The 24,272-nt window shown below is 39.2% G+C and overlaps 1 protein-coding gene across 1 annotated transcript in view; it reads left to right on the top strand.

The window, feature by feature from the left end:
- The first annotated feature begins 4,536 nt into the window (after window positions 1-4,536).
- The window catches only part of Acer3 (alkaline ceramidase 3), a 112,784-nt gene continuing 93,048 nt past the window's right edge, over window positions 4,537-24,272 (top strand). Inside the window, exon 1 of the mRNA XM_042689991.1 lies at window positions 4,537-4,708. Coding sequence (XP_042545925.1) covers window positions 4,606-4,708 — 103 coding nt within the window. The 5' untranslated portion in view covers window positions 4,537-4,605. The remainder of the gene's footprint in view (window positions 4,709-24,272) is intronic.

Raw genomic sequence — 24,272 nt, 5'->3', positions numbered from 1 at the left:
GCTATTGGTGAAGGTAGTTACTGGTGAAGGGAAGAGGGTCTCCGAAAGGGAAGAGGCCTCTGCCTGGCCCCTGAATAGTGAATTTGTGATATCCTATGAAAGAATCTGGGAAAGCACTGATGTAAAGACCAAGAAAGCTTATTAGTAAAGCAAACCAAAGGTAAGATGGACAGTACACAAACCAGACAAGGATGCAGGCACATCTGACAATGGGTGCAATGAGTGCTCTGACATCCCAGGTATTTATAATGAAAAAGCAGAACGAGGGTTGACTCAAATTCACCTTTTGGATGAGTGCTCCTCTTTCATCTGACAGTTGGTACATTCCTTCATTCTTGTTGTGACACTGTTTTATCAATTGTGTCCAGAGAATTCAAGGTTGGTCCGATCACTAAATGTGGGCCATGGATGTCAAGTCATGACTTCAAACAAAGGAAGAATTCTGTCACATGCTTCAGTGCAGATGTTGGTCCTTGAGATAGCATTTTCAAACATCGTGCTGAGAGTCATCGTTTTCCCAAGTGTTCTTCCCACTCATAAGTGTTTTGTTTTTTTTTTTAAAGATATCCTTGCTCAGTCCTGGAGAATGCTATTCAGTAGACAAACAATCAGAGTTATTCCTCCTCCACAACCCCTCACACCACTTTTCCACCATTTTTGTTAAACATTGCAGCTTATGAGTGTGAGGCTTAAAGCAAAGAAAATAGTGCTTATATGCTTTTAAGAGTTTTTATTAAGACAGCATTGGTTTCTGAATTCCTGGCTGCTGTTTCCCCTGCCTCACTTTCCCTGATTTATCCTGCCTTGGGTTCATTTTCCAGCAAGTTCATGTTTGGTAGCAATCAGCAACATCGTATGATGACTTTTTTTTTTTTTTGCTGTTTATTTATGAGCTTATATTAGTTATGGAGGGGGGATTTCACTGTTACAATTCCACATGTGTCTACAATATATTTAAATCAATCTTGACCCTGCTCTCACTCTCCTTTCCCAAAATAATTTCAGCAGGTTGCATTTGTTCTATTTTCATACAATGCATTTCAAACAATACATTCCAACCATATCCCTTCCCCTAACCTCTACCCCCACAGAGCCTATTTCTTTTTTCCTGCCCTCCCATCTCCTTATTGATCAGTCCTTTTCATTGGAGTTCTTTATGCTATTTTCATATATGTTAGCAATAAATGTCAAAATTATTCACCTTCCCCCCTTTTATCCTTTCTCTCCTCCTTTTAAGTAGTCCTTTAGTTAGATTCACGGTCTGTATTTATTGTGATTGTCTCAATCAATATGATTTTCTCCAATTGCATACGCTTTCCTGAAAATGACATTTCATTCTTTTTATGGCTACATAATAATCATATGTGTGTGTGTATGATACATCTTCTTTTGATGTGTGTGTGATATTATATCTTCTGTGTGTGTGTGTATGTGTGTGTGTGTGTGTGTACGCACCAGTACTGGGGCTTGAACTTAGGGCCTTGAGCTCTCACTTGGCTCTATCATATAAGCCACTCCTCTAGTCTCACTTTTTTGCTAGTTAGAGATAAGAGTTATGTGGATTTTCTGCCCACTCTGGGATCCTCAGATCCTTCTGAGCAGAAAACAAGCACAAGCTACCAATACCAGGCTACCACATATTCTTTACACATTCATCTGTTGTTGGAAGCCTTGGCTGATTCTATCACTTGATTATGGTGAACAGTGCTGCAATAAACAGAGATATGCAAATTCTTTCTGGTATACTGATTATTTTCTTTATAGTGTGTTACTAAAGGTAGTATGTCAAAGTCATAAGTCAGTCCTATTTTTAGTCATTTGAGGAACCTCCACACTGATTTCCATAATGGTCGCACTAGTTTACATTTCCACCAACAACTGTATGAGGGTTCCTCTCCCCAGAATTCTCAGCAGCATTTGTTGTTGTTAATTGATGGCTGCCATTCCAACTGGAGTGAGATGGAATCTTGGTGTGGTTTTGATTTGCATTTTCATTATGGCTAAGGATTTTAAATTATGTCTTCATGTATTTATTATCTAGTTGTATTTCTTCTTTATGAAGACTTTAAAGAAAATGTTGAAGCCATGCATAATGGTATATACCTATAATCTCAGCATGTAGGAGGAGGTTGAGATGGGAAGATTATGAGTTTGAGGCCAGTTTGGGCTATGTAGTAAGACTGTCTCAAACAAATAAAAAAACACACTGAAAATCCTGCAAAGCACCTTTTACTGGTGGCAATAGGCACTGGTATTGTGGCTTCTCAGAACCCTCTACCCTTTCCAATTGGTTTGGTGCTTGGGAAAACCAAGGGTACAGATGAAGAAGCTGTGTAAAAACTTCCTCCTGTACATAAAGAAAAAAATATCTATTTTAAAAGAAGTCTGAACCTTAGATTTCTCATTTGATTAATTCAATCTCTATTACAAATGTATGCCATAAGGGTCCAACAGATTCGTATTTAGAAAAATACAACCATGATTTAAAGGGACCTAAGTGCAAATCAGTGGTGGTGAGAGTTCAGCATGCTCTCAGCTCTGGGTTCCTCCCCAGCTTGGAGAAAGAAAAACTAGGTTTACCCAGGACAAGGTGACTGTGTGCCTACAGCAAATGTTGAAGTGATTTAGCCTTGTTGCTGTTATATGAGGATTGGGGCCAGTTTTGCTAGAGCAAGGCTTAGACATATAGAGATTTTGTTGGCTTGTTTTGGAGGTTTTTGGTTTATTTGTTTTATAGCATTAGTACTAGAAACTAGACCCATGGTTTCACAAAGCTAGGCAAACTCACTTCTGAGCTACATCCCCAGCTGTTTAATTTTATTTTTAGACAGGCTTTTACCAGGTTGTCCATGCTGGCTCAAACTTTTGATCCTCCTGCCTCTGCCTCCATACTTTTTTTCCTTTTCTTTTTTGGTGCTGGTTCTGGGGCTTAAACTTGGAGCCTGGGCATTGTACTTTAGCTTCTTTGTTCAAGCTTGCTCTCTACCACTTGAGCCATTGATCTACTTCCAACTTTTTGGTGGTTAATTGGAGAGGAGAGTCTCATGGATTATCTTGCCTAGGCTAGCTTCGAGCTGTGATCCTTAAATCTCAGCCTCCTAAGTAGCTAGGATTACAGGTGTGAGCCACTGGCACCTGCCTGGGACCTACACTTTTAAATATCCCACCCCAGACTTTCTTTGTGTGTGTGGGGTAAGCCTTATATTTTTTTTCTAAAGGAAGAGGCAGTACTGGGGTTTGAACTCAGGGCCTCATACTTGCTAGGCAAGTGTTCTGCGACCTTAGCTCTTTTTATTTTAGTTTATTTTTGAGGATGGTTTTCAGTTTTGCCTAGGGCAAACCATGGACTGCAATTTTCCTATCTCTGCCTCTCTTGTAGCTGAGACAGGTGACACTCTGGCAAACCTTATAGGATTTTGCAAAAGTATTTTGCTTTGCATTTTTTTTTTTTTTGTCTTCAGGATTGCATATGACATTGTGGCAAAAATGCCCACAGCCAATGGGCAAATCTAAAGTATCCAAACCCTATGAAACAGAACTAAAGTACTCTTGGGGTAGTTTATTTTTCCTCAACCACAGTTTTTAGGTTTAGTGGAGGTCATGTTACTAGAAAATGCTCCCTCCTCTAGACAGCTCTCCCTGAAGCCCCTAGCCAGGCTGGATTACAGGCTCTTCCAGCTTCTTACACTTCCTTGTCTCCTGCTCACTTCATATTACATTATGTGGTCATTTTCTGTGTCCATGTTGTTTCCCCCAACCCCTCCTACCCCCAGGCAACTCTGTTGGTCTTCAAGGAGTCACCTTACCCTCACACCCACCCCCAGCATCACAAGACTAGGCACTAGAGTAGCATCAGGTTGCCTGTGAACTGAACAAAATGGTAAAGCCATAGGGCTGGCGATCGGTGGTTTAACAATGTCACTCTGCCTAAACTTCCAACCCTGCACTTTTTATTTTTTTCGGAGACTGCTTAGGTAGGTTAGTTGTTGCCTTCTCCCTCGGTCCCCAAGGTTGGTGTTTTCTCTATAGGTTTGATCTGTTTTTCCTAGGAATGGCAGGACCTGGTTTAGGTGTTTCTCTGAGGCCAGAGCCCAGTGTCCAGCGCTCCAGTGCACCTCCCTGGCCAGGTGTAATCAAGCTCCGGCTTGTGAAAGACTCCATCCCACCCCCGCCTTAATTAACTCAGACCGCCCACACCCTTAATGGAGGCTCAAACACATCCTCACGGAAAAGAGCCTAGGGATACGGGGATCCTCTAAACTAACACCACGGGCGTGTCTGGGCGGGCCAGGCCCAGCAGTCCAGGTCTTCACTTTGCTCCAGATCCCGACCTCGCCCCGCCCACCGGGGGGAGGGGAAGGCGGAGCCGCTGCCCGGCGCCCGAGGGTAAGAGGGGGAGCGCTGCGTGGCGGCTGGGCAGCTTGATGGGCGTGGCCTCAGGGCAGCTTGATGGGCGTGGCCTCCCTCCGGGCAAGCTCGGTGACGGCACTAGGTCACGCCCCCTGCGGGGGGTGGTGGGGAGGGCGGGAGCGCGCGCGCAGGACCGGACTCGGCCCCGGAGTGGCCAAGCGGAGCGCGGCCGGCAGAACGCAGGGCGGCGGCGCGATGGCTCCGGTCGTGGACCTCGAAGGTTACTGGGGTCCCCCGACTTCCACGCTGGACTGGTGCGAGGAGAACTACGTTGTGACCCGGTTCATCGCCGAATTCTGTGAGTGTGGCCTGCGGCGGGGAGCGAGGGCGCCGGGGAGCGAGGACGCCGGTCTGAGGGGAGACGCCGTGTGGAGAAGGCGAACCTGGCCGCGAGGGGAGGCACCAGGCCCGGCCGGGGCCCCAGGTCCCTGGGGAACCGACGGGGAGCCCCGTGTGTCTAAAGGGGACTGTTAGGGGTGGCCTGGGCCGGCTGCGGAGGAGTGGGCTTCGGATGGGTGGCCGGAGGGAAGCGGGGAGCCCCTGCCGGACCTCCTTGGGTCTGGGAATGGGAATTCGCACCTGAGTGGTGGTGGTGGGGGGGCTGTGGGGGGACACTCGGAGGACGGCGGGGCCCGGGAGGTCCCTGCCCGCTGCATCCAGGGCCCCGGGCACCTGCTCGGCTGGGGCCAGCTCCTCCTCAGCCAGAGGGGACACTTCCGAGCTCCATCTCCCGCGAGTGTGCGGGAACGCCGCCCTTTCCCTTTCTCTTTCTCGGTGCCCTTAGCCCTCCGCGGTCACCTGCCGGGCACAGTTCTACCGTTTGCCGATAGCCGAAGTCACTCCACTCCCTATCTTCAAGACCCAGAAAGCCAGATGCTCTCCAAGCGTGATTCCTCCCATGTCACCTGCATTTCCCTTGCAGGAGCCGCGCTTCCTAGTCACTGCTGCACTCTGCGTTATCACACTTCCTCAGACCATCCGGGGTTACTGCTGCCACACCGAGTGCCCCTTTTGAGGATCCAGAAGTCCCCTTGCCTGCCTTGCCTTGACACACTTTGTTGATCTGTCTCTCTGTCTCTGTGTCCCCGAAAGATAATTCATACTGGGCTAGGAGAAATCTGCCACTTTCTTTTTCTATCTTTTTACCATTGTCGGTTTTTTTGAGATCACAATGTTTGATCCTGTTTGCCAGGTACCTTCTGCTGGGCAAGGTACAGAATATTCTTCGGCTGTTCTTGCTTTCTTTGAAAATCTCTTAGGCAAAACTCCCAAAGTCCTGAAGACTTAAGGCAACCTCTTCCAGCCCTTTTTGAGAGCATAGGAGTTTGGGCTTTGTAGCAAAGAGACAGTAGCTTCATGCCAGATTATCCTACAGAACTCTATCTGCAGTGTTTGGGGCCTTAGTATCATCCCTTTGAGAGAATGACTTGGGCTGTCATTTTTCCTGAATTAGTAGATTAAATTAATATATATTTTTTACATAATGAGAAATATGGGTAAAAGGGTCACATTACTGGGCAGCCTAGATGTTGTTGGCAAAGTAAGCATTTTACCACTTTGTGGTTAGGTCACTTTGACAAGATTACATCTGGTCAGTAGAATTATGATGGAGAGGGAGAAAACTTAAATCCATGTTCTCTTAGCTGGAACTGAGTAACTTTTCTTCTTCTCTTACTTCAGGGGTTTTTCAATAATTGGCTTCAAATATTGGGTATTGTCAAGAGTAACTTTCTCAATTTCTCTGGACTCTAGAATTAGAGGCAAAGTGGAGGAAATTATAAGGCACAGGATAAATTTTGCTTCAAGATAAGGAAAAACTTTCTAACCAATGATATTGTCATGTTGACTTGGGATAAGAGGACTTTGTTGCTGAAAGTGTTAAAGCAGACTTTGGTCAACTAACATGCATTTTTTAGAAGGAATAAACTGGCCTTTGTTGGCCTGTAGAGCCCTTGCAGCTTTATTCATCTACATAAGAAATAAAGAATCTTAGTTTAGAACGAATGTTGTAGATTAGAATCAAAAGAGAAAACTGGCAGTTGAATCATGTGGACTAAGAGAGGAAGATACTAGTGTTTTGGCAAATAGCTCCAAGAAATGGGAAATGGTTTTAGTTCTCATTGTCCTCAGAAGAGGAAACTCTGAGCAGACTTTAGGGAGGTTTTAACATAAGAATCAGAGAGGTTGCAAGATGAAGATGGGTGAATGTGTTTTAGTTCTTGTGCATGCACCTTGGGAGAAATGATCTGGAGGAAGTTGATGTCGTGTCATCTGTCATAGCAGGTGGTGGTTGATCTCTTAAAAAACTCTGCTGATTAATACAGTGTTTAAAGACAAATGCAGTTTTATCATATTTACATGATTGGTAGCATTAATGACAATACTAAGGATAATTATACTAATAATAGTAATTAAATGCCCATTATTTGCTCGTTTGCTAAACCTTTCATACTTTATCTCTTGATTATTACAATAATTAATTCCAGAAGTAGGTATTACAATCCCCATTTCATAGAGTAGAAACTTGAATCTACAAGTATTAGCTTACCTAAAGTTTCACTAAGTGTGGTGTAAAAATACAATTCAAGTTGAGGTCTGACTAAATTTTTTATTGTGGTTTGACTATGAAAGTCCCCACATGTTCATGTGTTTACTTGGTCCCCAGCTAATGGTGCTATTTTTTTGATTGGGTAGAGACTTTAGAAGGTGGAACCTATCTATAAGAAGTAGATCCCTGTACACCTGAAGTTTCTCTACTATGATATTCTGCCCAAGTGCATACAGCCTGATAACCATGAACCCTCTGAAACCAGGAGCTACAGATAAATAATTTGACCTTTTAAGTTCTTAGGTATTTTGGTTGTAGCTACATAAAAGTAACAAACACATCTATTGTCATAAATCACCTTCCCATCATTACTTTTTATCACACATTCATTGTTTTGCTCCAGAATTCAAGGGAGTAGGGCAGACATAAAGTCCTGTACAATAACAGAATAAATTGGTCAACTATTCAGATTATTTAGATATCTATTCAGGTGTTCTTCAACATTAGGGTACACGCACACACACACACACACACACTTTTTTTTGTGTGTGTGTGAGTAATGTTGAGTGTTAAGGGAGTGCATATTTACAAAGGGCACTTGTCAGTTTTGGCACCTGAAAAATTATCTTTTTTAATAACACCAACATAATTCAAGTTCTTTTTGTTTGAGCAGATTTTAAGGACCAGAGGAAAATATAGAGGATCTCTCTTTAGTTTTGAAACAATAAGCCCCTTCGCGGTGGGAGTAGTTATAGGTATGGATAGTCCTTGTTTTGTGTGGGAATATGAGATACGGTAAAACTCTGCAAAGCAATGTTTATATTCAATAGGGAAAGTTACAATTGTTCTATGGCCTTACATTTTTTTTGTTAAATGTAACTCTCTTACAGTTGCTTATAAATATATAAGGAAAGTGAAAAAAGTAAAACTAGTATTTAGCCCATTGTAATTTAAAATATTAAAAACAGCAAAAATTAAATATTTTATTTCTTTGTAAAATAAAGTGAAGTAGTTTGAGCTGATTGTGGTGCTCAAACCAGTAGTAATCCTCACTACTTGGGAGGCAGAGATCCAGAGATGGAGGTGTGTGTTCAGCCTAGGCAAAATGAAGTTTGAGTGACTCCATCTCAGCCATTGGGTTCTGTGGCATGCCTGTCATCCCCAGACATATGCAGAAAATAAGTAGGAGGATCACAGCCTGGGCTGGGTGGGTCATCAAGTGAGACCTTACCTCAAAACAAAACAAAAACACAAAAAGGGGTTGGAGGTATAACTCAAGTGGTAGAGCACCTGCCTAGAAAGTACTAGACCCTGAGTTCAATCCCCAGTACTGCCCAAGGGAGCAGTTTTAACAGTGTTCTTATTCTCATCGGACATGAAACAAGTGTCTTTTGTATGCTTTGATGAATCCTTTCGGAATTTGGACCAGCTTAATTTTTTTTTTACTTTAAATATTGTGAAATGCCTCCTCATGGTTTGTCTAATTAGAAATTTTTTTGTTATTATTTTTTCTAGTATAATTTCTGGAACATCTTTATCCCTTTCACCAGAGCTATGGTGTTCATTTATGTTGATGAGTTTGCTTTATTTGTTCCTGAAACTGCTTATCTAGAGTCTCTTAAATGTAGTGTCAACATTTACAAGATTACCTATGTCTTCATTAACGATTTACATTTATTAGAATTTCACATTCAATCTTACACTTTCTTTTTCTCTGCTTTCCTTTCATCATTGTTGGCACTTCCTTCTTTCTATTGCTCATTTTCATAAGATATCATGTAAGTTTATTACTACGAGACAGTTATACACTTTGCTGTTTGTACAGGAATTGAATAACAGATAAATACATAGTGACTTTGAAAGCAACCGATTTTGAAAAAGTGACTTAGTCGGTCACAGATTGTGATATTCTTTTATTATTTATGTTATGATTTATGGATTGAAAAACTAGCAACAAAGTTTGTACTGTGTTCAATTAGTTAATATACAATAGTAACTAAGATTTTAATTTTGTGGTTAGGAAATTGGCTTATTTGACTAAACTCTGGCAATTAAAATCTGTGGCCATGCTGGGCACTGGTGGTCCATGCCTGTAATCCTAGCTACTCACAAGGCTGAAATCTGAGGATTGAGGTTTAAAGCCAACCCAGGCAGAAAAGTCTGTAAGACTCTTATCTCCAGAAAAACTGGACATGGTGCTGTGGCTCAAATGATAGAGTACTTGTGTTGAGCTGAAGAGCTGAGGGACAGCGACTAGGCCCAGAGTTCAAGCCTCACAACTGTCCAAAAAAAAAAAAAAAATTCTGTGGCCAGGCGTTGATGGCTGAAACCTGAAATCCTAGCTGCTTAGGAGGCTGAGATATAAGGATCCTGGTTAAAAGCAACTAACTACTAGAAAACCTGAAGTAGAATGTACCACTTGAGCCACAGCTCCGCTTCCAGCTTTTTGATGATTAATTGGGAAATAAGAGTCTCATGGAGTTTCATGCCTGGACTCCATTTAAACTGAGATCCTCATATCTCAGGTTCCTGAGTAGCTAGGATCACTAGTGTAAGTCACCAATGCCCAGCAGCTAAAAAATATTGAGATTTCCTAATTATGGCTTTTTAAGGGGTTACCTCAGTCTGAGGAGGTAACTTAGTTGGTAAAACTTTCATGGATGGAGAGAATGAATGGCAGCTTATAGTATAACCATCTACTTTTTTGTCCTTTGGCTGGGGCAATTCAAATTAGGTATTCTTTTCTCATGGATCTGTTGATCTTCTTCATCTTCTTCATAGGAACAGAAAGAAGTAAGATAGACAGCCCTCATGCCTCACTTAGGTAAGGAGAGAAGTGTTTCTTTCCTTGCCACTCATGCACAGATTACAGAGGCTTGAACCAGCTGTCCCTGCTATCCATGTGCCACAGAGAACATCTGGCTGTTGGCTGTGTGTGGTGGGTTTTTTTTTTTTGTTTGTTTTGGGTCCGGTCCTGGGGCCTGAACTCTGGGCCTGGGCGCTGTCCCTCAGCTCTTTAGCTCAAGGCTAGTGCTTTACCACTTGAGCCACAGCGCCACTTCCGGCTTTTTTCTTTTTGCTTAGGTGGTGCTGAGGAATCGAACCCAGGGCCTCAGGCATGCAAGGCAAGTGCTCTACCACTGAGCCACCTTCCCAGCCCTGTGTGTGGTGTTTTGCTGCCTTTCTTTTCCTATTCTCAGGCCCTGTATTTCCTGATTGGTAGCTTCAGTCAAGTAAATGAGCACACATCACACTTTTTTGGACCTGAGCATCGGTATGCCGGCAGAGGTGACATCTCTGTTATTTTAGGGAAAGTAATCTCTTCCTTGAGGATTTTTGGCAGACAGCACAGTTTTAATTGGAATCTCAATACTTAATTTATAATTCAAAAGTACTGTATTTTTATTTTACACTTCAAAAGTACTATATAGTTACTTTTACAGTGTTTAATTTAAAATTTCAATACTTACAGTTCAGAAATATTGTACTTTTACTTTACAGTTCAAAAGTATTATACTTTTATTTGACTAAAGTCAGCTGAAGAATGAAGGTCAAATAAAAACCAAATTCAAAAAGATTGAGGCTTGCTGGGTGCCAGTGGCTCATGCCTGTAATCCTAGCTACTCAGGAGGTGGAGATCTGAGAATTGAGGTTCAAAGCCAGCCAGGGCAGAAAAGTCTATGAGACTATCTCCAGTTAACCACCAGAAAACCAGAAGTGCTGTGGCTCAAGTGGTAAAGCACTTGCCTTGAGCTGAAGGGCTACGGACAGCGCCCAGGCCCCAGAGTTCAAGTCCCGTGACCAAAAAAAAAAGATTGAGGCTTAACATATCCAAGTCAAAGGAACACACATGGGTTATATTAGAATGCAAGAACATAGCGCTTTTTAAAAAGCAGAAAATGCAAACAGATTTATAAAAGCTTTACAGTGTTAGTACTGCAAGAACTACTGTATAAACTAATTATATTGTAATTGTTGGAAAATATACCTAAGAAATACAAAGTTTATCACCTTATCCATTTTTTAGTATGCATATCATTCAGTAGTATAGAACTATATCTTATAAAATTGAAACTTTATACAATTTCTCCTTCCATCCTTTCCTTGGAAATGGCAACTGTTCTTTTGCATTCTGTTCCTATGAGGTACCTATTATAGGTACCTCATATAAGAGAAATCATGCACCACTTATCTTCTTGTGACTGTTATATTTCACCCAGCATATTGTCCTCAAGGTTCTTTTATGTTGTAGCATGTATTTCTTTTTTTAAGGCTGTATAATATTTTAGTGTATGTATATACCACATTTTCTTTATCCTTTCTTCTATTGTTTCTAATGCATGGGTATTTATTCACAGGGCTTCTCTGAATATGGGTATACCAGTGGTTTGGTTTTTTTTTTGTTGGTTGTGGGGCCTGAACTCTGGGTCTGGGCACTGTCCCTCAGCTCTTCAGCTCAAGGCTAGCGCTCTACCACTTGAACCATAGTGCCATTTCCAGCTTTTTCTGCTTATGTGGTGCTGAGGAATCAAACCCAGGGCTTCATGCATGCAAGGCAAGCATTCCACCGCTGAGCCAACTTCCCAGCCCCACCAGTATATTTTTAAGTGTCAAAAATATAATTGATGGGTCATGTGGTAATATATCAACTATTTTGATCTTTTTCATCAAAAGGAAGAGTCTTATTTTATAGACTTCCTGAACTTGTAGTGACTTTTATAAATTGCAATTTATCTTAAATTATAATTTTAATATACTTTGTGCTTGTTTTAATTAGTCAAAGGTACATTTTATTGTCAATTAGATGAGAGCTAGACAAATTGTTACCATACTTTTGATCCTTATGATAGTCATTACTTAAGGATAGTGATATAATTCTAGTCCACAGAAAACAGTATCATGTTTTCATTGCATTCTTCTTGTGGGTACATATGATTTTTTAAATATTGAAAGTAGCTAATAGAAATTATAACTATATAATAGTCATGGGCACTTAACATGCAATGCTTCTAAGTGTATTCTAAGGTAAGAATGCTTGTTATACTTGTTATAAATCTCTTAAGTTATTTTACTTTTTGGTCCTCTTATATGTATAGATTTAGAAGTGTATGGTAGAGAGGGATTAAATAACTTATTCAAGGTTTTCTACATTACCAGTGATAAGATGAAGTTTTGAATTCATGTAGTCCAACTCTCTTTTTTCTCTTTCAGTTTTAAAATTACCTTTGGTTTATAATTTGCTTATAATTCATCTAAATATATGTTTTGAAAAACTCTGGGAGATATATACATACAACTGTGTAACCCCCATCTCAATCAAGTTGTAAACTATTTGTCTCCCTAAAAAATACAGAGCTCTACACTCATTTCTCATCATATACAATACTCCTTAATTTCTGCAGTAGGCAAGATTACAATCTCACTTTACAATGAAAGATATTGACATTTAGGAATATTAACTTGCTGAAGATCACACATTATTAAGTGGCTGAGCCAAAGTAACTCCAGAACCATTCAAGTCCAAAACTGTGTGCGTAATTACCATACTATCCTTCCTTCTCCCATTAAAACTTTTCAAACCGTAGTGTGTCTAGTGGCTTAAGGTTGGGAATTAATGGTTTAATTTAAAAATAAGGAAAAAGATACTGAGAAGTGAATTGATCTGTCTAACTTTCTGCTGCAAATTAGTTATGAGTTGTTAATATCATACTGCTAATGAGTTCACCAAATCACAAAACTTTTACAAAAGAAAATGAGTTTCTCATGAATGCTCTTATTATGGTGAAGATACTTAATACACAGAGAATAAGCATTGCTCTTCAGATTTTAATTTGCATGTGAATTTCTAGGGAGATCTTGTGAAAATACCTACTTCTGATTTAGGCCAGAATGTAGTCTTAGAGTCTCTGTTTCTTACAAACTATTAGACGAGTACTGCTGGTCTAGAGACTATAAACAGTTGGAGAAGCAAGGATTTATACTCACAAAGCACCTTCACGTCTTTTTTCCCTGTGAGGTGTAGATGTTATATTTGTTTTAAAGGAATCCAAGTTCAAAAGTATGAACAATTAGTTCTGGACCCGGGGATAGGTGCTTAGTATTCTAACTTTGTAACCAGGTTAGATGTTGAGTCCCCTGTGCTGTAACAGCAGGGGAATCAACTATACTTAAAGGAAAACTTTTTTTAGACTAAAGCCATCTATATATATTTTTTATTGGAACTTACTTTAGATAAAAATACACAGATAGAAGCTGATGTGGTGGACCTGTCTATATTTCAACACTACAGAGGTTAAGGCAAAAGGTCAGTGCTAGCCTGGACTACACAGCAAGTCCCAGTCTCAAAAAACAAAACCAAAGAAACAACAAAAAAACCAAAACCAAAGCAACAGCCGGGCGCCAGTGGCTCACGCCTGTAATCCTAGCTACTCAGGAGGCCTGAGATCTGAGGATCACGGTTCAAAGCCAGCCAGGGCAGGAAAGTCCGTGAGACTCTTTTCTCCAATAAACCACTAGAAAACCGGAAGTGGCGCTGAAGCTCAAGCAGTAGAATGCTTGCCTTGAGCTGAAGAGCTGAGGGACAGCGCCCAGGCCCAGAGTTCAAGCCCCATGACTGACAAAACAAAAACAAAACAAAAACAAAAAACAAGAACCACAAAAAATACATATATCAAAAATTAAAGGGATGAATAAACATCAACCATACTAATACTAATAAAAAGAAATGGAAGTAGCAGCTGAGCACCAGTGGCTCACATCTATAATCCTAGCTACTTGGGAGGCTGAGATCTGGGGGTTGTGGTTTGAAGCCAGCCCAGGCAGGAAAGTCTGTGAGACTTTTATCTCCAATTAACACTAGAAAAGCAGGGGGGGGGGGGGGGGGGAGGAAAACTTGAAAACAATCATAAGAAGAATCATGTAGTGTATATCTTAAGAAATGAGCTAAATTAAACTTGATTAATTGCAGAAAAACTTTTCATTTTCATTTGTTCGAATGCCTTTTCTTTTTCAAATTCTTTATTGTGATTAAGTGATTACATAATTTCCCAAATTTCACAGTATTGTGGGATAGTGATGCTTAGTTAAAGTCACAAACACATTCGAACTTTCATGGCGCAAATTGTCTATTGTGGTCTATAACATTTATGAGTTCTGTGAGCTTTGCAATACAGTTATTTCTTCCATATTGAGTGATATATACATTTCTTTTGGTTTGCATAGCATCAGCTGTTCCCTCTTTCCCACTTGTTCACTCCCTCCCATTGCTGTCACTGAGTTGCTTAGTTCATTTTGATCAATGTCCAGTGCAGCTGATGGGTCCTGCTGTTGTATGTTTTCCCCTGATTCCCTCTAGTTCTGTGTTGTCCTTCTGGTTTCCCTCCAGTGTGCACATACATACCATATATGTGATCAGCAGCATGGGGTTATTTAGTAGTGATTTGACCAGATGAGTGGAAGTCCTTTGTTTCTTAGGTCATGGCTAATGCCTTTTCTAAACTCAGACCAAGTTTTAGATTCAAGTGTGTAGTTACCAGAGCAGGCTTTTGAACTCTGATTATTAATTACCTAACATTTACCTAGGTGTCCCAAGATATTAATTAGGAAGACCTGACATCTATTAGCACATATTTGTAGAAATGATTAATTTTTGTGTGTGTGCTTGTCCTGAGGCTTGAACTTTCAATGCCCAGTACATCTTTGACTTTTATACAAAATAATATCTTTAAGTCGGGTGTCAGTGTCTCACACCTGTAATCCTAGCTACTCAGGAGGCTGAGATCTGAGGATCATGGTTCAAAGCCAGCCTGGGCCAATAAACCACCAGAAAATCAGAAGTGACACAGTGGCTCAAATGGTAGAGAGCTAGCCTTAAACTGAAAAGCTGAGGGACAATGCCCAGGCTCAGAGTTCAAGCCCCATGACCTACCTCTCTCCCCTAATGACAAACCCCCTGCCCCTAATTTACACGTAATGTAGGGGATTGAACCCAGGGTCTCTGGTACATTAGGCATGCATTCCACAACAGAGCTAAATGAAAATAGAAAAGTTAAGAGAAGTCCATAGTGAATTCTGCAGACTTTCTCCCCAAGTGGTTGTACCATTTTATATGTTGGGGTTTTTTTTCCTGTTTTTGTTTTTGGTTTTGGTTTTTAGAAGGACCACACGATTCTATGCTGGCCTCCTGCATTAGTATCTTGAGTGCTCAGGTGAGCACCACCCACTTGGTTTATACTCACAACATTTGATCATTTCCTTGTCTTAACCATTCTAGTAGATATATATACTTGTGTCTCATTATATGTCCAGTTTATTATTAACTTCTGTCTCTCTTCTTTTGCTTGCAGTATACGCATTGTATTCTTGCCAAAGCTGGCTATTTACCTATGCACTGTGCTCCTGTTCCCCTCTTATTATTCATGTTGTTTCTTGAAGTTTGGGGTGATAGTGCAGTAATAGATAAAACAGTGAAGTTGAACTTGGAGCAATTTTGATTTCCTGTTGTGTGAATTCAGGGTACGCCAAATTATACCATACTTTTAGTTTTAGAAGATGAGACTTTGAGAATAAAGTTTAGTATTTTCATAGGCTGTTCTGTCTTCAAAGAATTTTGTGAAATTCATTTTATTTATCCCTGTAATGTACTTCTAAGATTCAAAAGAGGAATTTTATACCACTACAGAATGAGTGGCTTGAAGGTTCTTCAGTTTCCTAGTTCTTATGCAAAATCACAGGAACTTGAGAGCCATAATGAAAAGAATATAAAAGACTATCATGGATATCACAGGTAGAAGTTTTAGGAAGGACTATTGTATTACAGAATACAGCAGGGAGAAAGAAAATAGGGGAAGACAAAGCATCTCCTTGAAATTCAGAGGTGAGATATGAGCTAAAAATGGTATTCAGTGGATTTTATATTCTGAGCTGGAGAAATAAATATGATCATGTTGTCTAGCAACCATAATCATTAGTGACAGTGGTTCTAGGTGACCAGGATAGGTGCTATTTAGTCTAAAAAATGGAGATTATCTAGTCCTGTCCATACACAAGGACAGTAGATGACTGAGGATTTTAGGTTAGGATTAGGGTTACCAGGCTAGCCCTTCAGTTTTCTGTTTCTCTGTGGGTTTGAAGAGTTTTGCAGCTTAACATTGCAAAGGAGAAGGCAGATACAGATAGCCCCTGTATATATCCTATTAACCTGTAAAGGAGATGATAGGAGGGAATTACTGCTCTGTTTTTTCAGTTTACTTTCTGGTTCTAGTTTCTCTTTTTCCCTTTTACTTAATATTTATTATTTTTTAATCTCAAGTTAATGATCTATTATATCCTGCCTCAATCTAATGAAAGAAAATAAGTACTTCAGGGTTGAAATAATTCAGTTGCAGAGAGGGGGAAAAAAAGAAATCTTTGATTGTAGGTATGAATTCTTGTTCCTACATATAGCTTTGGAGCTGTGTGCGTGTGTGTGCTAGTCCTGTGCTGGGCTTGAGCCCAAGGCCTAAGCACTGGCCATGAGCTTTTCTACAACTTGAGCCACAACTCAACTTCCAGCTTTTTGGTGGTTAGTTGGAGATAAGCCAGCCCAGGCTGGCTTCCACAATCTTCAGATCTCAGCCACCTGAGTAGCTAAGATTATAGGCAGGAACCACTAGTAACTGGCCAGTATGTTCTTTAACTTAAGAATAAGCCACTTTTAACATCCAAGTAGAATGACTGGATAAGGGTCAAGATAAAGCAGGACACCAAAGTTATGCATATTAAAATCTTGTTATTAGCAGGAAACAGGTTTTTTGTTTTTTTAAATGACTTGTACTACTTTAAGCACTCTAAAGCTGATAAGAAAAGAGTCTAAATAATATAATGAAACATGGTTTCTGGGCTATTTTTACCAGCTAGATAGCAATTTTTTTCTCTTCTGATTTTTTTTAATAGATATTTAAGCAGATGTTTAAAAAAAGTGACAGCAATCTGCTTTTGTCTTCTGAAGTCCTGTACATAGCTGAAGTTGACTCAATTAGTTTTGTCCTCCTCAAGATATTTCATTGTGTATATACAAATATTACAAAATCTGTTAAAATTAGTATATTTCAGATATAGGATTTTTTACCCTAACAGTCTTGAAATTCTGGTCCTTTATATCTATGCAATGTCATCATTTGTTCTTGTAATATCCTAAGTTCTGCAGTCTACTATCTGTAATAATGTAACCACCAATTTTCTCTTAATTTGTATTGTATGGAACTTTTTCTATCTTTGAAATTCTTTTTTTTTTTTTTTTGGGTCCGGTCGTGGGGCCTGAACTCTGGGCCTGGGTGCTGTCCCTTAGCTCTTCAGCTCAAGGCTAGCGCTCTACCACTTGAGCCACAGCACCACTTCCGGCTTTTTTTCTTTTTGCTTATATGGTGCTGAGGAATCGAACCCAGGCCTCAGGCATGCAAGGCAAGCGCTCTACCACTGAGCTACCTTCCCAGCCCTACCTTTGAAATTCTAACTTGTGTCTTTACATTTAAAGTAGTTTTCTCAGAAGATCTATAGTTGACTTTTTTCCTCCCTTTTGGTCTGCTGATGGTACTTTTAAAGTGGAATATATTATCTATTTGTAAATAATGTGATTATCAGTGTGATTGGGTGGTTATCTTATATTTTTTATTTGTGCTTTGTTTCCCCCCCTTAATTTATAATTCCAAATTATTAAGCTGCTTCATGTCTAATGTTAGAGCCTTACATAGAATGCCTGAATTTACCTTGTAATACAGTTTTTTTCTGAAATGTTTTTATTTTACTTTCATCTCTGAAGCTTTTTTTTTTTTTTGTCTGTCGTGGGGCTTGAACTCTGGGCTTGGACACCATGCCTCAGCTCTTCAGCTCAAGGCTAGTACTCTACCACTTGAGCTACAGTGCCACTTCTGGTTTTCTAGTGGTTTATTGGAGATAAGAGACTCACAGACTTTCCTGCCCGGGCTGGCTTTGAACCATGATCCTCAGATATCAGCCTCCTGAGAAGCTAGGATTACAGGCATGAACCACCAGCGCCCGGCTCTGAAGCCTATTTTTAATTGGGTGGGGAATCTTGTTGGACAGCTGTTTTCTTTTAGCAGTTGAAAACATGTCCTATTATTTTCTTTTCTTGCTTTTTGTGAAATCACCAATTTTTAGCTATATTTTTTTCTTTGCTTTTCTATCTGCTCTTAAGATTTTATCTTTATTGTTATTTTTGAATAGTTATGATACTTTGGGTATAAGGTGGTAGTATAGGTATTGTTTCAGACATATATGGAAACTAATTGAATTTCTTGATCTTCTTAGATCTTTGAACTAATTTTTCTTTTTTTCTTTTCTTTTTTCTTTTTTGGGTCCGGTCCTGGGGCCTGAACTCTGGGCCTGGGCGCTGTCCCTCAGCTCTTCATCTCAAGGCTAGCACTCTACCAGTTGAGCTACAGTGCCACTTCTGGCTTTTTTCTGCTTGTGTGGTACTGAGGAATCGAACCCAGGGCCTCATGCATGCCAAGGCAGGCATTCTACCACTGAGCCAACTTTCCAGTCCCCCCTCCCTTTTTTTTTTTTCTTTTCTTTTTCTTTTTGGTCGTGGGACTTGAACTCTGGGCCTGAGCCCTGTCCCTCAGCTCTTCAGCTCAAGGAGAGTGCTCTACCACTTGAGCCATAGTGCCACTTCCAGTTTTCTGGTGGCTAATTGGAGATAAGAGTTCAGTCCCCACAACCGGACCCAAAAACAAACAAACAAACAAAATCTAGAATTACAGATTATTATTATTATTATCTGGAAGCACTGATGAGTTAAAGAACAGACCGATTAATGGGGAGTACACACTTGAAGAAGTATACAGAGTTGCCATTTTCACTTTAGCCTTTGCCACACTACAAGTAAGACAGCACACAGCATATAAAAGCAGGAAAAAGCAATACAATAGGCTTTCTGTTCTGGGTATAGCAAAGCAAACATTACCACTGAAAGAATGTAGGAATCTCGAAAGGCAAGGGAGAAGGGATCACCAAATTCTGTCTGTTGGATCTCTAGTGGTTCTGGTTTTTTTTTTTTTTGCCGGTCATGGGGCCTGAACTCTGGGTCTGGGCACTGTCCCTCAGCTCTTCAGCTCAAGAATAGCGCTCTACCACTGGAGCCACAGCGCCACTTCCGGCTTTTTCTGTTTATGTGGTGCTGAGGAATCGAACCCAGGGCCTCATGCTTGCAAGGCATGCACTCTACCACTGAGCTACCTTCCCAGTCCTGTGGTTTTAAACTTAGGACCCTGTGCTTAGTAGGAAGATGCTCTACCACTTGAGTTACTCACTCAGCCAGAGCATCTGATAGACTGAAAGAATCTTAACTAAAAACAAAGGAAGTTAACCAAGAGATGCTGAGACTATAAACAATGGCCAGAAAAGTTATAGGTCAAGTCAGTTAAAAGAAACAAACAAAAACAAAACAGAATCTTCAAACCTTAACACTCATTACATTCAGACTAAGGTTTAAAAATTATCCAATATATGAAGAATCCGAAAAATGAAGCATATTTTCAAGAGAAAAGAATATCTACTGAGACTAACACCAAGATCATCATCAGAAAAAGGGGAGATAAAGATTGTAAAGAAGCTATTATAACTATCTTCAATGAATTAAAACAAAATATGCTAATGAATGAAAAGTGAGGAAATCTCTGGAGAAAAACAAAAATGAGAAAACACACCTAAGTAGAAATTCTAGTTCTGAAAATTCTGAAAAATATAATTTTGAAAATGTTATCTACCAGATAGATTTAACAAATAAATGAGGGAAAAAAGTGAACCTGAAGACAGATCCATCAAAATTACACACTCTTATCACAAATGGAAAGAAAAAAAGTCCTTTTAATAAAATGACAGACCATAAGGAGTCTATTTTATTACCTGTTAATTGGAACAAAAGAATGGAAGAAAACTAAACAAAATATTTTAATAAATACTTATCGGTTTTTCAAAATGCAATAAATAAGACATAGATAGAGATACAAGATGTATCTGTATCTTTATCTGTATATATATATATATATATATATATCTGCTGAAGGAAAAAAACCACAGAGACATTCAAAATCCTCAGATGAGAATGAGGAACATCAAAAAACGGTAAACTGTAAAACTGTATCTGCCTTTTACAGTTATTCATAACTCTGTGTGTGTGTGTACGTGTGTGTGTGTGTGTACGTGTGTGTGTGTGTGTGTGTACACACACATGCATGCATGTGAGCTGGTACTGGGGCAGAGGCTTGAACTTAGGGCCTCAAGCTCTTGCTTAAGCTTTTTCATTCAAGGAATATAGGCATGAGCCACCAATGTCCAGCAGCACTTATTTTTAGTAAGTTTTAGCAAGGTAGACAGGACATGGACTTAATATATAATTGTCTTTTTCCACAAGCTTCTACATTTTTCATGAAGTAGTGAGTGGGTTGTACAAAATTAAGGTTGTATAATGTAATCCCTGGGAAAGTTAGAATTTTAGGGTTATATCAGCTTCACTGGACATAGAAGAAAAAGAACTAAGCAACCCAAAGACAGCAGTGGGAAGGAAGGATTGAGAGGGAAAGAGGGAACAGCCTACACTAAACAAAAGGAAAGAAATGTAAACATCACCCAATGTGGAAGAAATCATTTGTATTGTCAAAGCTCATAGAATTCACAAACTTTATAGACCATGATAATGACAATTTGCCTTGTGAAGGTTAAAATGTGTTTGTGACTTTAATATCACTATTCCACAATACTGTGAAATATGTGAAATTTATGTAATCACATAATCTCAAATTTTTTTAAGTGAGAGAAGGGTGACAATGTTGTCAGACACCTTGTATTCATATACTATTTTGTAGAATAGGAACTTCTTTGTACAACTTAATAATAATTTAAAAAATGTTGAAAAAACTCTTCAGACAATCTGGAATCATCCAGGTATTCAATTTCAGTTCCAACTAAATATGTACTCACAGTTGTATCCACCAATTCAGGTTTATACTAAAAAAGAATTTTTGGGTTAAATGGTAATAAAATATAGGCATTACTTTCCTGGTTTTAATGCTTTTATTGTGGTTATATAGGGCAATATTTTTACTTGAAGGAAAGAAACAATGAAGAACTTAGGATACTGATGAATTAAGTTGGCAATTTACTTTTAAATGATGCAGAATGGTTGTATTTGCAACTACTGTTTTTACTGAGAAATAAAAAGACACAAGGAAACATACTCATTACCAGGAAAAAAATCAGACTGAGAAACGAATGAAAGGTGCAATTAGCAAGTAACTTTTTAAAACAACTATTATCAGTATGTTCAAGAACTAAAGGTAAATGCAAATACAACCAAGTAAAATTACTTATAGAAAAGGATCAAATAAAATTTCTAGAGCTTAATGCAATCTGTGAAATGAAAATTTCACTGTATATGGGGATCAAACCCAGGATCTCACATATGCTAGGCAAGCTCTCTAAAAGTAACATAACAAGCACAACATAAGATTGGTGAACCTAAAAAAATAAAAACTGAAGCATATAACATAAGGCAAGAAAAAATAAAAAACAGAGTGACAAATAAACATTATCAGACTGGGTCAGACACCAGTGGCTCAAGCCTATAATTCTAGATACTCAGGAGGCTGAGATCTGAGGATCACAGTTCAAAGCCAGCCTGGGCACTGTCCCTCAGCTCTTCAGCTCAAAGCTAGCGCTCTACCACTTGAGCCACAGCACCACTTCCGGCTTTTTTCTTATGTAGTGCTGAGGAATCGAACCCAGGGCCTCAGGCATGCAAGGCAAGCGCGCTACCATTGAGCCACCTTCCCAGCCCTTGTAATTCTAGATTTTACCTTGTTTTTCTTAGAGAGATTTAGCCATAAAACCATATTTTTGTCTTTACTAGAAGTATATTTATTTGAATTAATTAATTAATTAATTAATGTGCAGTACTGGGGTTTAAACTCAGGTACTTGTGTTTACGAGACAGGCACTCCACTGCTTACCCACACTAGCTCTTTTTGTACTAGTTACTACCGTGGGCTTGAACTTGGGGCCTGGGCACTGTCCTGAACTGTTTTGCTCAAGCACTCTACCATTTTGAGCAATAGCTCCATTTCTGGTTTTCTGGTGGTTAATTAGGGATAAAAGTCTGACAGACTTTCTTGCCCCGGTTAGCTTTGAACCTCAGTCCTCACAGATCTTAGCCTCCTGAGTAGCTAAGAATACAGGCATGAGGCACCGGTGCCTGGCTTGCACTAGTTGTTTTTTGAGATAGGGCCTTAATTCTTTCTCATGCACTCCTGGACTGTAATCTTTCTATTTTTCACTTCCTGTTATAGCTGAGATGAAAAGCATGAGCTACCATGCCCAGCTTCTTCCATTGAGATGGGCTCTCATGAGCTTTTTCTGCCTGGGCTGGCCTGGAACCTCAATCCTCCTGATTTCAGTCTTCCATGTAGCTAGAATGACAGACACATGCTACCATGCTTAGCTGTTGGTTGAGAAGGAGTTTTGTATGTATACCTGGACTGGAATCAAGTCAAGATCCTTCTGATCTTTTCATTTCAAGTACCTAGTATTGCAGGCAAGAACCACAATGGCTGCCTGGTCCTTTTTAATATGTTCCATTTCTTTCCCTGTTATGTTCATGGTTTTCTTTCGATTATTGACCATAATAAAAACTTATATAAAATCTTTGCCAGTTTCATTACCATTGTCATTTCTGAATGTTTCTTTTGATTGATTTTCTTTTGCTTTGTAACTTGTATATTAATTTTTGTTTGGATGCCAGACATTACAGGGTTACATTGTTGAATGACTAGATTTTATCTTCTTTTAAAGCATATTGGGCTTTGTTTAGGCCAGGTATTACATATCTGACCATCTGATCCTTTCAAGGCTTCTTTCAAAACATATGTTGTAGATTGAGTGTTCAAGATGTCTAGGTATTCAAGAAAATTTGTTCCATTTAGTCACAACTTGAATGACTCTGGACTTTTGTGTTACAGTAGTATTTTAGTTTATAGCTCTACAGGTTTGTTGTTGTTGTTGTTTTACCTCTAGTAGTTTTTGTTTACTGATATTTCTTTCTTCTTCTTATTTTTTTCAATTTGATTTGGTGCTGGAGATTGAACCCAGAACCTCAAATATGTACTGTCAGTGCTTTACCACCGAGCTGTGTCTCTGAGTAAGTTCTTTTTTCAGCCTAATGGAGTCTCTGTCTCTGTATGTTCAATGTAGTATTCAGCAGTAGATTTAAGGCATCCTTTGCAGGTTTTGGAGGTTTTTTTTTTGGCTAGGTACCTTCTGGGGTACTCTGTCTTACAAATCAGTCTACTATAGTCTGTAAGCTCTGCTTCCTCAATTAAGTGATACTACTGTGGGATTCCTTTTCTTTGCATCAAGGTCTGGAAAAGTGCCTCCTTCTGAAAACTGAGATAATTATAGACAAAAAAAATCCCCTTCCCTTTTTCTGTACTACTTAGGTGTTTAATGTCTGAAAAGAGTTTTTCAAAATTTTCCTGTCTTTTCTGCTCACTAATTGGTAAGTCCAGTGTAGTTACTCTACCGGGGCTAGAAGTAAAAGATCTCTAATCACTGTTCACATATCTGTTAGTTTTGTAGTTTATTGGATAAACCAATTGTGATTCTAAAATCTTCTGAAACCCTACTGGTTTGGGAAAGTTAATCTCTCAAGTATTGAGATAGGTATATTAAAATTTTCTATAATGTTGGCAGATTTAATTATCTCATTATTAGTTTTTGCCTTTTATATTTTGAGAGTTTGGTTAAAATATATTTAGGGTTGTATCTTCCTAGGTAATTGAGTTCTTTTTTTATAGGTTTTTTTGTAGTAAAAGGTTTTTTGTCTAATATTATAATAGCTGCTCTTTTTTGCTATATTTATACATTATTCTTTTTTACTTTTAACCTTTTACTTTTAACCTTTCTGCCTTCTTACATTTTCTCTATTTGAAATGCTCATAAACAGAAAAAATATTATTCTTCCTGGAATCTTTAGAATGGTAGCTCAACTTACTGGGCAAAGAATACATTTTATGAAGGACTTAATTGTCAAAATGTGTTGAGTAATGATATGAGTAAATAGTTTATGCTAATGCTGAAGGAAGAAACTTCTCCAGTGATACTTTCAGCAGGTATTTGTTGAATGGGCACTTGGTACTAGGCACTGATTTTAACAATACCTTAGATTTGTTTTAGTCAGGTATGCAGTATGACACACAGATACAGAAATGATTGTCACAAAGAAAGAAGTTTCTATACCCTTAGTTTCATAGAAATTGACAAT

The sequence above is a fragment of the Dipodomys spectabilis genome, unplaced genomic scaffold, assembly GCF_019054845.1.
Source record: "Dipodomys spectabilis isolate Male_0828 unplaced genomic scaffold, ASM1905484v1 ptg000003l, whole genome shotgun sequence".
NCBI lineage: Eukaryota > Metazoa > Chordata > Mammalia > Rodentia > Heteromyidae > Dipodomys > Dipodomys spectabilis.
The sequence above is the reverse complement of the archived record's forward strand: the minus strand, read 5'-3'. Positions and strand labels throughout refer to the sequence as shown.